A 16,424-nucleotide genomic window follows, 5' to 3' on the forward strand; every position below is an offset into this window, starting at 1 on the left:
TAGCCGAAAGACATCCTTGCCGTTGGCTCGCTCGTCCTTGCCTTGTCAAGTCCATTGTGTGGCTATTCAATGTCCCTAGCCTATGGCTTAGAATGTGAACCTATTGGCTTGGCCCATCACACAGAGTTTCCTGGACTCCGAGCAGACACCCAGCGAGCCTGGCACTAACGGCAAGCTTTCTGCGCCCAGGTCAACGCGAGGAAGCCAGCGTGAATCCTTCGCTCCCAATAATCAAAGGGGGAGCCAAAGGAAAACCGAAGCAGAGCCATTGTGCAACCATGCCTGTCGTACTTGTCGGCCGAGGCTGGGAACAGGCGCAAAAAGCCTTCCCGACTGCCCATATGCCTGATTTTGTCGGCATCGGTGCCCCTCCGGAAGGCACAGCCAGCCCCTCCTTCCCCCGAGGCTTAGATGTAATGTTTCCGGTACCCAAGTAGGTAATCTTTGTAGACCGAAGCCGGATTATCAATCCTCAATCGGGTTTATCTGGCCGGAAGTGTGTTTCAGGGCTGCCCTGCCAATGACATTTGTCTTTGTCCTCTCTGAACCAAGCCATGCGCCTGGTCCTGGGCTGAGCGGATTTTCCCTAGACCCGTCCTTCCGCATGGGTCTCCCCCAGTTCATCCAGGGAGGGTAGGATACACAAATTCGTGTGTGCCCCTTCTAGCCCTCGAATTTCCAGCGTCTCATCAGCCACTTTTAAGACAGCCTCTAAGCACGCGTTCTTCAGTATTCATCATTCACGATTCACAGAAGACCTTTGCAAACGACTCTCTTTTGCCCAGCCCCCTAACACGATCCACCTCACCCAGTGATACAATACACAGAAGCCAGGGCAATAATGACGTATTCAGCCTGATGCCACAACCTGTGCATGTTGCAAGTGAATACTGACTTTTCTTGGTCAATAAGGAGCCCTGACTCGCAAACGGAAGAACTGGACGCCAGGTATCTCCACACAGTACCAGTTCATGGCCGCGAGTATCAAAAATACTCGATCGAGAAGAAGATCTGTTTCCAGCCGGTTGACGATGTACGTCCCGGAAAACCTTTGTAACGGGGTCGTGACTGATACCCCTTGCCACTAGGACGAAGCGGAGAGGCTTGAACTCCAACATGAGTTCTTTAATGGAGTCTTCGATAGCCGGCTGATATTTCCGCCTATTCCTAATCCTCGACAGATTCTTGATTGCGGTCATGGCGCTGGATCTTGGGCTGTCGAGGTGGCAGAAGGATATCCACGTTGCGAGGTCGGGTCCCGAACAGGTTCATTGCCCTCCGAGTGGCTAACAGTCAATATCGAAAAGGTGATCGGTGTTGATATATCTCCCCATATGAATCCAGAATATGTACCGGGGAATTTGTGGCTTCAAGTAAGGTTCCCCCTCTCTTTTATTAAAGAGCCGTGTCCTGGTTGAAGTGGTAGCCCAAGCCTCCTGGCTAATCTGGACACTTACTCTTGTCAAATCAACTTGGAATTACCCGAGGTTGCTGACATGCCAGTTGGTAGGTCGACGATCTAAATCGCACCTTCACCTTTCCCCCTAATCACTTCGACCTAGTTCACTCGAGGATGCTTGCAACAGGCATCGATGGATCCCGATGGCCATCGTACATTGAAGACATCAGAAGGTTGGGTTTCTGAATGGCAGGACAGGGGGCCTGGGCAATAAGCATCACCATAGGCTGACTTTGAGGTGGCACAGGGTGCTGAGGCCAGGCGGCTGGGTACAATTGGTCGAAATGTACTTCAACGCCCAATCGGACAATGGGTCACTCACCGAGAATCATGCGCTGAGACAGTGGAGCACAAAATTCATGCGTTCTATGCAGGATGTCAAGGATCTCCGCGTGGGTACACATTTGAGAAACCTTCTGATGGCGGCCGGGATGGAGGAAGTCGATACAAAGATGATTCCCCTCCCCCTCTGTGAATGGCCCAACGGTAGAACCTACAAGCCGGTCCTGAAATAACAAACCGCTGACGATAAACCAGAACAGAGGATGCGAGAGATAGGCGCGGCTAACCGCGAGAGCGTCAGACAACTGCTTCCTGCCTTGTCACTCTACCCCCTGACCCAACGCCTGCGCATGCCGCATGAGGAGTTTCAACAGCTGATAGCCCGTGCAGAAGAAGAGGCAGGCAACCCGAGCTTGAAAGCATATTTCCCTTTGTAAGTGATCCAGTGTTAGGATTCAACCAGTTGCTGACGACTCAGGTACGTTTGCATTGGTCGGAAGCCGTTGTAGAAGGGCATTGGTTATGGTAGTGGTCTTGCGGTAGCGCTGCTTCATGACAGATATCATACACGCCACAAGATCGAACAAACAGGGGATTCTGGACCAGATTGACTGCGGTGAGGGATGCGGATGCCTGGAGATTAGACTAACTTTCACACTAGAGTTTGGAGTCAGTTAGATGGCAGTCAGTCCAAGAGACGCATTGCAATTTATTGTTTCCCGCAAGTGGCAGCTGCTCGAACGAACTCTAAGTCCTGTCTCGCATATGCTCACAGTATATTGTTCATGATCTTTTCACAGGCCTGTAGCAACAAGGACGCGTCTTCCTCAATACTGTTGTCCATAGTATCACAATCCCCAACCCAATTTGACAGCTTCAGCGTGCGGGGCTGCATGTCTGTGCCCGACTTTATAGCCCCGGTGATGTCAAGTATCTCTGCTGGGATGGGTGTTGATGTATACTGAGGCGATTTTCACAGGTTCATCCACAAATGAATTTCGAGTTGCAGGCTTCCACCAAGCACACGAGGGGCCCCGGAAGTGCGGGAGAGCCCTCTCCAGGTTGATGGAGAGTTGCACGAGGGTGGGTTAATGAAAGATAAAGCAATGTCATCGCCGGATCATGCTGACCATTCACCAGGATACCACTCGTTCGGAAAAGACAGCCCTCCAGGAAGAGGAAACTACCTGTGGCAGGTAGAGTCGTTCAACGACCTCGGCCCCTCGAGCGATTGGAGGGGAGGTTTAACGAGTCATGATGGGAAGCAAGGGTCGATGATCCCATGTGGTAAGAACTGCCGAGGGTCAAGAGGCCGTGGCTGAGGCGAATACGATAAAGCCTTCGCGGGGAAGGAGTACGAGGAGAGGAAGCAGGAAGGGAGAGAAGTAGAGGGAGAATGGGAAGGGGAAGAAGGGAAAGAGAAAGAGCGTTTCGGGAACGGGACCAGAACCACGGGACTGACAGCCTGACTCGAGCAACAACAACCAGCAAAAACCTCCCCGAGATAAGCCTACTTTCAGCATCTCTCTTCTTCCTCTTCCGGCCCCAGCAACCTGGGCTGGGAACAACGCTTTGTCGGATCTCCTTCTACATGAGGGTATCACGATCGAAACCCCCATGAATGGCCGTCCGGTGCTCCTCTTATGGGTGCGGTGTGGATCCAATTGCACTCACTCATCTCAACCGTACCGGGGGCTCCTACACGGTGAACCCTCGGCATGCTCAGCTTGGATTCTAGCAGGACTACGCCTACGGTCTACTAGGCATTGCACCAGGCAATGGAGGTGCCACCTTGGGTTGTTACTACTCCGAGGACGAGCGAATGGATCCTCGCATGGGTGTTCCCACTTCCCGCATCGTTCATGGCTCCAGGCAGTGCATCCACCCTGAAGCGATTCGCCGCGTCGAGCCCCTCTGCGTCTGGACCGACTAGATAAATTGCGGCGCTGCCAGTTGGAGCTAAGGGGATGGATAATCACACCATCCCAATTCCTTGTGCCCAAAGTCCAGTGGCTGGGACGTGCGGCGTACTCCAGGAGCACGGCAGGACCCGATGAATGTGTCTTTTCGGACAATTCGGAGAGGGCCTCATCTCCGGTTGACATCCTGCATGCACCGTCTCGATGCTAGAGATTGCTCGCAGCTTCATCCCTGACCTTGGGTGACTTGGGCCGCCTTGACAATTTAGATATACTATGGGGCGAGATCTAGATGGGCTGGGGCTAAGCTTCTTTTTGCGCCTCGAATGAAATTGCACCTGGGATTGCAATTTCGACCTCACATTCCAACTGTGCCATCTTTCCCGATAGTAAAATGAGAATGACGCGTTCTGGCAACCTACTGTACTGGGTTGCCATTCCTTCGAGCATGCTGGTCCCTCGTCCTCGACGCAATGGGTCCAGAGTCCAGACAGGTCGTGTCGAGAGTAGTCACCCGTAAGAGCCTCCCTCCATCCCCAGACGCTTCGATCACCAACGACGTGGCGCTTGGGCGCTTACGGCGGGAATCCCCGAATGCCTTGGGGCCTTATTTATGCCTGACTCCACAGGCATCAACGTCCCTCCCGATCGGGTAAGCACCCGCGGGGACTGAAAAAAGTTGGCCGCCATTCGACCATCTCCAACTCTCCTCGAGCACAGTTGCAGATCAATCATCACAACACCCCCCCTCCCCTGCACTCACCATGCCTTCCACATACAACAGGGAAAAGGCGTGGGATACGGAAGACATCGATAAATGGAAGGTTTGTAGCCACGCTGTCCAGGAAACTTCCAGCACATATCAGATGAGAACGAAACCGATCTAACCTGCAAATTTGCGACTAGATCGATGCCTTCAACGCCGAGGACAATGTCGCCGGTAGTTTCGCAGAGGAGTCCTCCTTCGCGACACTCTTCCCCAAGTACCGAGAAGTCTACCTGAAAGAGGCATGGCCCCTCGTCACCAGATCGCTCGAGAAGTTCGGAATCGCCTGCACCCTGGATTTGGTCGAGGGTAGCATGACGGTCAAGACGACCCGGAAGACGTTCGATCCGGCTGCAATTCTCAAGGCCCGTGATCTGATCAAGCTGCTGTCGAGAAGTGTGCCCGTGCAACAGGTAGGAAACCCTGCATCTGCCCAAATTCCCGGTTAACCCCTCCCCGACTAACATACTTTGCCCCCCTCCCCCTCCAGGCCTTGAAAATCCTCGAAGACGACGTTGCATGCGACATCATCAAGATCCGCAACCAAGTGCGCAACAAAGAGCGATTCGTCAAGCGTCGCCAACGTATTCTCGGTCCGAACGGTTCCACTCTCAAAGCGCTCGAGCTTCTCACCAGCACCTACATCCTGGTCCAGGGTAACACGGTGGCGACCATGGGACCCTTCAAGGGTTTGAAGGAGGTCCGCCGCATCATCGACGACTGCATGGCCAACATCCACCCAATCTACCACATCAAGGAGCTGATGATCAAGCGCGAGCTGGCTAAGGACCCGACTCTGGCCAACGAATCCTGGGACCGGTTCCTGCCCAACTTTAAGAAGCGCACTCTGTCCAAGCGTCGCGTGCCGTTCAAGGTCACCGACAAGGCCAAGAAGGTGTACACACCTTTCCCGCCCGCGCCCGAGAAGAGCAAGGTCGATCTGCAGATCGAGTCCGGCGAATACTTCCTGTCCAAGGAGGCCAAGGACCGCGCGCAGAAGGAGGAGGTCATGGAGAAGCAGCGCGTCAAGCGCGAGGAGAAGATGAAGGAGCGCGAGAAGGCCTTCGTCCCACCCGAGGAGGTCGACGCCGCGGAGAAGTCCAAGAAGGGGAAGAAGGAGAAGAAAGAGAAGAAGAAGCGGAAGCGCGACTCCGAGGCCGCCGAGATCGATGTCGATGCCTCCGAGCGGAAAGAAAAGAAGAAGAAGAAGAAATCCAAGTCGAAAGAGGACGCATCGGACTCAGACGCCTGATCCGTCGTCTTTCCCCCTTGTTTTCTTTTTCTTTTTTTTTTTTTCTCTCTTGTGTGCTCCTTCCGGATTACCCTTCGTGTGTAGTACTTTCGAGATAAGGCGCTTAGGCATAGCATGGGCTGGAGTTTCTTCTCTTCTTTTTATTTTTCTCTTGTCGTCCATCCCTTCTCTGTCTTTGTGGGGAAGGAGAAAAAAAGCCTATATATCGTGGTCATGTATACTTATTGCGGAAGAGCTGTGTTGCTGCTTTGCTACCAGACTCCTTTGATCTGAAATCCAATATGAATGTCTTGCACTTTTACTCTTTGTAACTGCACCTGGTATGCTCAGACGAAATGACTTAGTTCGTGAATCATTATCCCCATCATCACCATCATTTCCCATGCCTCATACTTCATACTCATACTTCATACTTCATGCCTATGCCTATGCCTCATACCTCATATCTCATAACACCAGAAACATAAACAACCACCCACCCACTCGCCAAACAACCCCCTACACACTAATTACCAGTACCAACCCCATCACCCCCCTCCCCCTCTCCCTCCCCTCCCGCTCCTTCCAAAAAAGCCGCTTGCTCCCTCCGACTCTCCTTCAAATCCAAAAAGACAACCAAAAACGCAAAACTGGCTAGACTCAACGCGAACAGAAAATAAAACGGCATGGAACTGTTCTTGGAGGGCGAGGCATCGATAATAGCGCTGGAGACCAGGGGCCCGATGAACGAGGAGGTCTTGCCGATGATGCTGAAGAGACTGAAGAAGAGGAATTCGTGGCCGCGGGGAGTCACTTCCGAGATCATGATCTGGGAGTAGCTGTACCAGGGGCAGACGAAGAGGCCGTAGAAGAGTTGGTAGATCTGGGGATGTGTTAGCGTAAGGTTGGAGGGGGGGTTATATGTGTGGTTGGGGGAGGGGGGCTGCTTACCCAGACTTCCCAGAGGTGGTGGAATCCGAATTTCTGAGTCCAGATACCGATCATGCCCCAACCATCAAGCAGGATGATGGATACGGCGACGAGGTTGAACATGGTTTTGGTGCTGAGGTTAAAACGTTGCTGGGCGTACCAGAAGGCGTAGATGCCGATGGCCTGAAGGGCGTGTGGTTGGTGATGTGATCTTCTAGGGAGGATAGAGAGTTGTCTTACCTGGGCTGCGATACCGACCAGAAGTAGATATGTGAGTTGAAGTGTGTTGTAAGATACAATGCTGTTTTGGAGGGTAGAAATGACAGTCACTGTCGTGTTGAGGGAGTCGCCGAGGAGAAAGTATCCTGTGTGCTTGTCAATTGAAAGGTGACCGGTAGAAAAGTAAGTATGGTGATAGATGCCATACCAACAAGATAGTATAAGCTCTGCTTTAACTTCAGCACCTGTCTGACCGCATGAATGAGCTGCTTCAGCCCCGCAACAATGATATTGCTCCCCCCGGATCCTGTCCTGGTCGACGCTTCTCCAGCACAAACCATGGTAATGAGACGAGCACCCAAACGCCACTGGCAAATGCAATCAGGACACTCAACCCCCAGTTGTTGTTCGCCTCACTGGCATCGACATGCAATCCAAACATGATGCCCACGATGATGGCGAGCACGAAAAGCTCCCCGACCGATTGAACATAGAACGCAATGTTGGCCAGCTGACTGCGCTTCATCGTATCGACATGGTCGTACTCGTCTTTGGAAATACTCCCAGCGACGTATTGCTCAGCCGTCGTCTTCATCTCCTGAGTGTTTCGCGCCAGGCCCGGAAACGCTGCCGTCCAGAACGTCAGAGTGGTCTGGTAGGCGATCAACCCGACGATGTATAGCCCGACGCCAACATGCCATTGATCGGGGTCGTGTACACCCAGCCACGCGAACCCGATTGCGTATGCGATCAGCGACAGCACGATGAGAATGTTGGGTCTCCAGTTCCCGAAGTCAGCAAAGCTCCCGATGATGAGGAAAACGACGACCTGAATCGCGAAGGAAATTCCATTGCTCAGCAGAACAATGCTATCGACGGACCGCTGTTTCCCTGCGAACAAGAGGGTGCCTTGATCGCCGGCAGCCTGCGAGAGGAGGTTCTGGAAGGCCGTGGGGGCGAAGTCGGTATCTGCTGTTAGCGATGACTTCGACGGACAATCGCCAGACGGCGCGCGCAGGACTTACTGAAAAGGGACAGGCCATTGTTTCCTATGTAATAACTGATGGGTTGTTTAGTAGCCACTCCAGGCAGGCTCGTCTATCACGCACGCATAATAAGCCCAGATCTCCCATTTGGTGGTGCGATATCGGTCGTCGATCTGGTCGGGGGCAAGACGTTCGACATCTTCCTGATCCTTGTCGATCTCTCGAGCAATGTCCAGGTCTTGCGACTTGCGCTCATCGGGGGTGGAATTACGAGTGGGAGTTGAGCTGGTTGCAGCCATGAGGAATTCTGGGACGATTGATAGATGGGTTGCATCGCACGAAGAATGGCTCAAGAAGAAAGCAACCCCGCGCGATAGCCCGGCTGGCTCTGTATCAATGCAGATAAGGTCGGCAGGGTGACCAACCAGTGGCAATGTCGAGGGGGCCAGAAGGGCCTTCGTGTGGAGGCTAACATCATTATTGAAGTGGATGACAGCGCAGCAGTCCGGATGCGGCAGGGAATGCCCTACTACTAGTATCTAGTTACTGCAGGTGCCGCCCTCCCGCCAAGGATGTCGGCATCTCCCGTTCCTCCCAAGTATATGTATATGCACATCTATCCATTGACTTTCTGGACTCTATACAAAGTAACTAGGATGTATCAAAATCCCCGACGCCAGGATCACAGCTTGGCCTGCCCGTTTTCTATCGACCCCCAGCTCTGCTCATCGAGCTTGTCGTATGTCGTGCCATTCAGCCAGTACAGTTGGTCGCCACCCCAGTCCGTGCGAGGGTCCCATCCTTTCTTGGTCAACGCTCCCTTGGCCTGCTTGAACGTGACACCGGTTTCCACTCTGATGGGGGTTAGCACTGCTGTGGCATACATACATGCCTGGGGGGAAACCTACTTCTCCGTAAGTCGAACAAGACGTGGAAACGCGTACGACGGCACGCCCCTCCTCTTCAATTCGGAGTAAAGCTTGTCCATGACGCTTTTCTGGGCCGCAGGAGAGTGATCCTCAAGAGTAATGCCAGCTGCGCCCGCTTGGCCGTCATACCTGATGATAATCTATCAGCCTTGCATCGCACCAATGGTCAGAACCGGGGAATAGGCCTCGTACCCATTTAGCTTCACGCCATAGACAACCGCATCATGGATAGACGGCATCCGGCAAATATGATCCCTTATTTCGCCGGCACTGACGTTCTCCCCCTTCCAGCGGAACGTATCTCCCACCCGATCCTGAAACCTGACCCAACCATCGTGGTCCCGAACAACCAAATCGCCCGTGCGCTGGAATACATCTCCCTTCTTGAACACATTCCGAAGAAGCTTCTTCTCCGTTGCCTCCTCATTCTGCAGATATTCAGTAAGCAGACCCCGACTCCTAACTCGCCCAATTGCCTCTCCTTCCTCTCCGAGTTTGGCTTGCATACAGAAACCGGTCTTCGGATCCCGGTAGGGCATCTCTGTGTCTGTATCGTATTTCACGATAAACGTATCGTCCTCTAGACGCCGCTTGATAATTCCCGAAAAACCGACTTTCCCAGCGCCCCATGCACCCACTCCCCAGTTGTCAAACCTGGCCAAGCCCTCCGTGGACCGATAGAATTCGCGGATCTCGGGAACCCCAAATCGTTGACGGAAACGCTCCCAAATCTCCCCGCGTAGCCCGTTGCCATTGGCCACTATGCAAACATGATCGCGATCATAAGGAGATGAGGGCGTCGACAGGAGATACCTGCAGAGCTCACCGATGTAAAGGATGCGTGTAGCTTTGGAATCATGCACATCCTTCCAGAACTGCGACGCAGAGAACTTGCGACGGAGACACAGGGTGCCTGCGTTTCCGACCGAGTAGCAAATTCCAGTGAAGTAGGCAGTGCCATGGAAAAGTGGTAGAGAGGAATAGGTCCGCAAGGGGTAGTATTTGGAGGGGTTGTTGGCGTCGACGGTATTGGGGTTGGATGTGACAAGCGCCTGCATGTTGCGAATGGCACATGCCTTCGGCTTTCCCGTCGTCCCTGAAGTGTAAATCAGTGCGCTCAAGTCGCTGAGAGACCTTTTAGCCGCAGCAAGCCCTCCAGGTGTGCTTTGTTGCAAGTCTGTCGATGTTATTACGTCCGCGGCATCTGTAAGGGTGTCGTCAAAAGACGAAACGTTAAGCGCTATGTGAGGCAGCTCGGAACGCACAAACTGCGATAGATCTGGCGTTGAAATGATAAATTTGCTTCCGGAGACGTTGAGACAGTGGTCGAAAGTATCATCTATTCGATATGCCATCAGTAACTGGCCGTGCACAAGAAGTGAGTGTAGAGTCGGTGTCATACCACGCAGATTGGTGTTGATGAGGGCTGCCACAGCCCCAAGCTTGTTAAGTGCATAGATTGTTACAACCATCTCAGGGGAGTTCGTGGTGAAAACGGCAACAAAATCTCCGGCATTAATGCCTTTTGTATGAAGCAGAGCGGCAAATCTATCGACGACTGAGGAGGCATCAGCAAGGGCACAGAAGCCGATATTCATCGTTGACGAGTCATGGTGCCCACATACGATCTTTGAGCTGGCTATAGGTCCATGTCGTATTCTCAAGCCACAGCGCTTCACTTGACCCGTGGCCGTCAACCTCTACCACCCGTTCAAGCATCTTGTAGATGGTGGCAGCATCGCCGAGCTGAGCGATTCGCTGTCCCAGACGGTTTGCCCATGACTGCTCGTTGTAAAGCGATGTTAGGTCACTCGAAATAGAGAACTTGGCATTGAGGTAAGCCCCGACGGCGGCTGAGAGAGCCGATGCGACTGCTATTGATGAACCGCTGATCTCGAAGAGGTGCTCCATGTGGAAGGTTTTGGGAGATGACGATCCTTGGGTTGTGCCTGGGAGAGCTGGTGAAGACTTGTTGTTTTGGAGCGTTCACAGCAATTACTCGGGCGTTTTGATTCGAATCATACGGTTAATGAAGCGAAATATTCGGCCCCACTGTGATAACAGTCTTCAGAGCATTCACCTAGCTCCGCTCTAATCCGGGGAAGGGGTCAGATATAGGAAGACCACCGTGCAAACAGATGAATGAGCTCGGATTCTGGGGTCGGGACCTGGACTGACTGGTAGCCGAAATCTGCCGTCCATAAAGCACTTGGGCGACGAGGCGTGGGCCGGGGAGCTCGCCAGGTGATTAGACGGAATAGGCGGCAAACGACATGAATGTGGATTCCGACAGGAGGCAAAGCAGGGGGCCGGCCTCATTGGAAGTGGCTCCTCCCTCCCGACCCCAGGCCCGCAGCATCTTCCCGGGGAGGGCTGAAACTAACGTTCGGAGACAGGGCCCGAGCTCAGTCGCATTCACGCTGGACGGCTTGAAGCCATCCCGGCGTCGAGCCGGGGGGGGAGGCGAGAGCTTTACTCCAGATTGAAGAGAGCAACAACGCTGTCAACGTGCGAGCTGGTACTGCAGACGGCGGAGGCCATTCTCCCAAGTCCCAAGGCGAGGCGAGCATTAGTGCGGAAGGACGTGCATGTAAAGGATCACAAGCCACAGATGTCCGAGACTAGCAGATAGATAGATGTTCCTGATACGAAGTAGATAGACGTGCCTGGGGAGTCTGGCGTCATGGGGGGCCATCGCCGTGACTGTTGTTACTCCCGACAACCGAGGCCGGCCATTGATACCGTATCATACAGCGCCGTTACAAGGAGGCGGCATTTCCCTCGGCTCGAACTCTCTGAACTTCTCCGGTTTACTCTCCCATGGATCCCGTTCTGCGATGCCACAGCCTACGATCTTTCGATACACCGGGGGAAGCCCAGCTCGAGTTCCACTCCCAGTCTTCCACACGGCCACTCAGTCCTAGTTTTGCCCCCAGGTGGATGCCAGCAGACCCGCCTGATCGGCACGGAAGTTCTGAACTTCTCAACTTCTGAACACCCCGGGCCCACATTCGGCTCGGCTGCTTTTCTGTATCGGGCCTTGCCTGGAGCCGCGGTTGATCGCGCTCCCTGTGTTTGCCCCAGGCTAATAAAACAAACGAAGATCCGTGGGGTAGCTCCGGCTCTTCTCGCTTCCTTATAATCGGGCCTGCTCCAGGAAAGAAGATTCTGTGCTGGAACAACACTCGGAAAGGAAGAATCTCAATCATGTCTTCAGCTCAGCAACGATTGACCTCGATCGCAAACCACCTCTCGGGCCCTGGAGCCGCGTCCGCAAAGCAACGGCTTCTGTCCCAGAACCCGGACGACATCGTATGACGACCTGTTCTCCTTTCTCTTGGGGGAAAGACTGACGCAGTACAGGTGATTACCTTGGCCGTCCGAACGCCCCTCACAAAAGCCAGAAAGGGCGGACTCAAGGATACAAACCTGGATGACCTTCTGATCTCACTGCTGACGGTAAGGTCCCTTTTTGACACAAACCGGCTCGTCCGTAGCTGACAAACCTCCCAGTCTGTCCGTGAGAAGTCGAACCTTGACCCGAACCTCGTCGAAGATGTCTGTGTCGGTAATGTCCTGTGTCCCGGTGGAGCTTATGTAGCACGCTCGGCTGTCCTGGCGGCAGGCTTCCCGGTTACTGCAGCTGCCTCGATCGCGAACCGATTCTGTTCTTCCGGATTGCTGGCTATCCAGAACATCGCCAACCAGATCATGGCCGGTTCCATCGATGTCGGGATTGCGGTGGGAGCGGAGAGCATGAGCACCAACTCCGACGGCGGGGCTCCGGGGATGTCTTCCCAGATCACGACGCACCCAATCGCCTCACAGAACGCTCAGCCAATGGGTCAGACATCCGAGAATGTTGCGGCGCAATTCAACCTTTCCCGTGAAATGCTGGACCAGTTTGCGGCGAAGAGCTACCAGAAAGCTGAGCGGGCTCAGAAGGCGGGGTGGTTCAACGACGAGATCGTTCCTGTTAAAACGAGTATCAAAGACCCAAAGACCGGCGAGGTGAAGAACATCGTCGTTGAACGGGACGATGGTATTCGGTATGGCACCACTGCTGAATCTCTGGGCAAGATTCGCGCCGCGTTCCCCCAGTGGAACCCCAGCGCCACCACGGGCGGAAACGCCAGCCAGATCACCGACGGTGCTGCGGGTCTGATTCTCATGAAGCGATCCCGCGCGCAGGAGCTGGGCCAGCCCATTTTGGCCAAGTTCTGCGGCGCCACCGTCGCAGGCTTGGAGCCCAGGATCATGGGCATTGGTCCATCGATCGCCATCCCCAAGATCCTCACCAAGTTCGGGTTGAGTAAGGAGGAGATTGATATCTTCGAGATTAACGAGGCATTTGCGTCCATGGTAAGTTGGAACCCCATGTTTGTTGGAAACACAGACAGCGACTAATGTATGTGTAGGGAACATACTGTGTGCAAAAGCTGGGCCTTGATGAAGCCAAGGTCAACCCCCGGGGCGGCGCCATGTAAGTCATGTTGCACTAGACAACTGAGGCTCCATTTGCTAACCTAACATAGTGCATTTGGTCACCCCCTTGGTTGCACGGGGGCACGGCAGGTTGTCACTGCTCTGTCTGAACTGCGACGACAGGATAAGAGGATCGCAGTTACCTCGATGTGTGTTGGAACGGTAAGTCTTCCGCGCCTATAACTGTATATCAAGACTTGTATAGGGATCCAGGCTGATCACTTCTTTTCCAGGGTATGGGCATGGCTGGAATCTTTGTCTCCGAGCATTGAGCGTATAATAATGAGACGTTATTTTCTGTAAATAGTTTTACAATGGCAAACACTGGAATAATCTGAATTCGCAGGTGCTTAACCAAACTTTTCAGGTCACCGGGCCAGCCCGACCAGGCCAGTATGTAAGACGGCAGGCCCTTATCCCGTATATTTTTTGCCCCTTTCCCAGGAGAGAAATTTTCGCCCTACGGAGTACCAGGTATCTAACCAGGCTCCCAGTCGACCAGAAAGCGCCGCGGGCCTTAGACCGATTTAGGCGCCAGGGAGCTAATCAGGCAACATTCCAGGGAATCCGGAACGAGCCGCCGAAGTCTCTTCGGTCTAGTGAGATTTAGCAACACACTTGAACCCTGAAAGCGAGGCGCTAACGGTCTCAGCCCCAACCTTTCGCCATCAGATGGCTCTGGCAGGAAAATACCAACTGTACAATCCTTTGCCATATGGCCATGTTACAATAGTGCACCATATCGATGGTTTCACACTCTTAGCTAACTAAACCAATCCAAGAAAATGAATGGAAACAACCCCATGTCCCCAGTAAACAGCCGTGGCTCATGGTGTCGTTTTCTCCATCTCGGACCTTGCTGATGCTAAAGCAGTGACTAGAGCCAAAAGAGCACAGTCCAGACCCTGGAAAAGGACCCTGCCAATCACCGCTAGAACAGGGTGATTGTGGGGATAAACCTAAGTGCTCCTAATTTCCCTTGGCCCTCACGGAGACTTATAGAAGAAGTACATAAGTCATGGGCGCCACCAGTCCTGGCCCTCCCCTCTCTCTCTGGTAAGGTTTGCATATTCTGTGACGTCCAAGATGGCGCTCCCACGTTCGTTTTTGCTGTTTCTGTCGCTTCTGCTTTTGACCCAACTGTCTTCCTTCGTTTCTGCTGCTCCATGGATTGTTACTGCCGACTATGAGGAGGCCGTCTATACTGAGACTTACGCCTATGAGACCCTCACCGACACCCAAATTGAGCAAATCACTCCTACTGCGACGTCTATGCCGCAGGCCATCTCAACTATCACCTCTACCGGGACCTCTGGCTACTACGATGAGGATGTCACAATCATCCAAAAACTTTACCCAACCGGCGTCGGATCAAACGTCTACGACGATAACTATGGCTACGGCGATGGCTACGGCTACGGCGATGAAGACGAATACCAGAGCACCATGTTCGCCGTCAACCTGACCTACACAGCACCCACTGGTTGCTCGTCGCAGTGGACACAAACCACTGCGGTTGAAGTCATTCCACCCGCCGAGGTGCAAGACCTGCTCCCACGCACCGCCGTTGCCACTTCTATCTCCGTCGACTCCAGCGAGCCCTTCCAGCCCACCACATACACGATCGACATCGTCTACGTCGACCCCACCCAGATCCCCAGCAGCTCCCTGGAGTCAATGAGTCGATATAATCGACCTACGTCCTTGTACAGCGGCTCGGGCTGTGCCTACACCGGCACTGGTGGTTCCGAGTACAACTACGGCTACTACAACTATGGCTACGACGACGGCTACGGCAACTGGTTCACCGACAGTTACTGGATAGGCATTTCCCCTCTGGCCCTCACACTCATTCTTTCCATTGGCTGGATCGGCCTGTTCTTGATCTGCGGCTTCATCGAAGCCTGGGTCCGTTTTCGCCGTCTGATGATGGGCTGGCAGACACGCCGTGGACTTCCCGTCTGCTGGGCACTCACTATCATGCCCATCACCCTGCTACTGCTGTGCTTCTTCCGAAAGGGCTACCGTGCTCGTTCCCAGGCCGATGGCGAGATCCTGAAGAAGCGTTGGAAGGCGATGGGCTTCGGGACTAAGCTGCGTCTCTTCTTTGTCTGGGGTTTCCGATTCAAGTACCCGCCCATGCTTGGTCCCGCACCCGCCCGCGTCAAGACCAGCAAGCAGCCGGAAAAGAACCCCGGTCCTCGTCTTTTAGAGGAGAGCCCTGTGCCCAGTGAAGCACCCCAGTCACGCGACGGGTCAACGGCTGCGCCGGCTGATCTTCCTGCTGTTGCTACTGCTTCTGCTGCGTCTGCTGCTTCTACTGCTGACCCAGAAATGGCGACGACGTCCCCGGCTCCGGTGGAGAATGAAGAACCCCAAGCGCAGGCTGCTGCTGCGTCCGGAGCGCTCCCTCATCACCAAGATGAAGAGTCTGGCCGACCCAACTGAGGCGTCAAGGTGAAGCATGGTAGTTGCAAACACATAAGCACTGATTAGCATCTGTGCCAAAACTGCAGTCAGCAGCTTGACCCTCACTCTATTATTCTATACCCTGAAGAGGACCTGTCTTTCCTTTATACTCCTCACCGCAGGGAAGCCATCATCTAATGTCTTAATGTACCTAGTAATTCTGTCAGCAGTGCCGGAGGTTAGCGCCTGCCAGTGACTGCCTCTTAGCTAGCTGATCACATATCATCAATCCAACAACCCTATGGCCTCGTTTCTTTAATGTAGGCTCCGGTCGTCTGGTTATGAGCCTAGTTACTTAACTTCATTAAATTTTAATCAAATTCGGTGACACACATGCCTTTAGTAGAGTACAGACAGTAAGGCTCTGCCACTCAAACTCCTAATGAAGGTGGAGTAGCCAGACTGGGTGTGCATGTAGCATATTCCAGCCATACAGTCCACAATCACAAGTTTGTAGAAACCATGTGGCAGCTTGAGGAAAGAAAGAGCCGAGTTCTCTCGTTTGGAGTGTTTGTGTTAACCAAATCACCTGCCCAGTCTGTGGCATGCTTTAACCCAGATACTACAACGTAGTACTAGTACTGGTAGTAGTCGAGGAAATGCAGCCGAGGACCCGAAGCGGCACTGATAAGCCATCACATCACGTGCTTGCCATCCGGGCCGTCGTCATCAGGAACCGCCAAGACAGGCACCGTCCCATGACACCGCTCATCGCCTCGCCTCCATCTTGCCTCCTTGACTTACACCTT

The 16,424-nt window shown here is 53.5% G+C and overlaps 6 protein-coding genes across 6 annotated transcripts; 4 read left to right on the forward strand and 2 right to left on the reverse strand.

Annotated features, from left to right (window-relative positions):
- Positions 1–874: 874 nt before the first annotated feature.
- BO70DRAFT_297126 (S-adenosyl-L-methionine-dependent methyltransferase) lies at positions 875–2,250 on the forward strand (the record flags this gene model as incomplete). Its single annotated transcript, XM_025539556.1, has 7 exons — positions 875–1,033; positions 1,089–1,250; positions 1,308–1,373; positions 1,511–1,632; positions 1,707–1,945; positions 1,997–2,174; positions 2,220–2,250. 7 exons carry the CDS (start codon positions 875–877, stop codon positions 2,248–2,250), a joined length of 957 nt encoding a protein of 318 aa, XP_025396753.1.
- Positions 2,251–4,364: 2,114 nt separating this feature from the next.
- On the forward strand, positions 4,365–5,972 carry BO70DRAFT_341477 (KRR1 small subunit processome component). Its single transcript, XM_025541333.1, has 3 exons — positions 4,365–4,484; positions 4,567–4,839; positions 4,917–5,972. Exons 1-3 carry the CDS (start codon positions 4,425–4,427, stop codon positions 5,676–5,678), a joined length of 1,095 nt encoding a protein of 364 aa, XP_025396754.1. The 5' UTR covers positions 4,365–4,424; the 3' UTR covers positions 5,679–5,972.
- A 211-nt stretch (positions 5,973–6,183) lies between these two features.
- BO70DRAFT_389089 (MFS transporter) lies at positions 6,184–8,091 on the reverse strand (the record flags this gene model as incomplete). Its single annotated transcript, XM_025546052.1, has 7 exons — positions 6,184–6,540; positions 6,609–6,770; positions 6,828–6,952; positions 7,015–7,055; positions 7,091–7,778; positions 7,832–7,866; positions 7,916–8,091. 7 exons carry the CDS (start codon positions 8,089–8,091, stop codon positions 6,184–6,186), a joined length of 1,584 nt encoding a protein of 527 aa, XP_025396755.1.
- Positions 8,092–8,402: 311 nt separating this feature from the next.
- On the reverse strand, positions 8,403–10,632 carry BO70DRAFT_319796 (putative bifunctional fatty acid transporter/acyl-CoA synthetase (FAT1); the record flags this gene model as incomplete). The annotated part of the gene is made up of 5 exons (XM_025540455.1): positions 8,403–8,646; positions 8,701–8,850; positions 8,914–10,060; positions 10,124–10,279; positions 10,347–10,632. 5 exons carry the CDS (start codon positions 10,630–10,632, stop codon positions 8,475–8,477), a joined length of 1,911 nt encoding a protein of 636 aa, XP_025396756.1. The 3' UTR covers positions 8,403–8,474.
- Positions 10,633–11,556: 924 nt separating this feature from the next.
- BO70DRAFT_364479 (putative peroxisomal 3-ketoacyl-coA thiolase (Kat1)) lies at positions 11,557–13,529 on the forward strand. Its single transcript, XM_025543819.1, has 6 exons — positions 11,557–12,033; positions 12,085–12,180; positions 12,235–13,083; positions 13,140–13,204; positions 13,257–13,368; positions 13,440–13,529. The coding sequence occupies exons 1-6, from the start codon at positions 11,929–11,931 to the stop codon at positions 13,476–13,478; spliced, it is 1,266 nt and encodes a 421-aa protein (XP_025396757.1). The 5' UTR covers positions 11,557–11,928; the 3' UTR covers positions 13,479–13,529.
- A 726-nt stretch (positions 13,530–14,255) lies between these two features.
- Positions 14,256–15,998, forward strand: BO70DRAFT_364480 (uncharacterized protein). Its single transcript, XM_025543820.1, has one exon. The coding sequence runs from the start codon at positions 14,293–14,295 to the stop codon at positions 15,652–15,654; it is 1,362 nt and encodes a 453-aa protein (XP_025396758.1). The 5' UTR covers positions 14,256–14,292; the 3' UTR covers positions 15,655–15,998.
- Positions 15,999–16,424: the final 426 nt, after the last annotated feature.

Source organism: Aspergillus heteromorphus (genome assembly GCF_003184545.1).
Source record: "Aspergillus heteromorphus CBS 117.55 chromosome Unknown BO70scaffold_24, whole genome shotgun sequence".
Taxonomy (NCBI): domain Eukaryota; kingdom Fungi; phylum Ascomycota; class Eurotiomycetes; order Eurotiales; family Aspergillaceae; genus Aspergillus; species Aspergillus heteromorphus.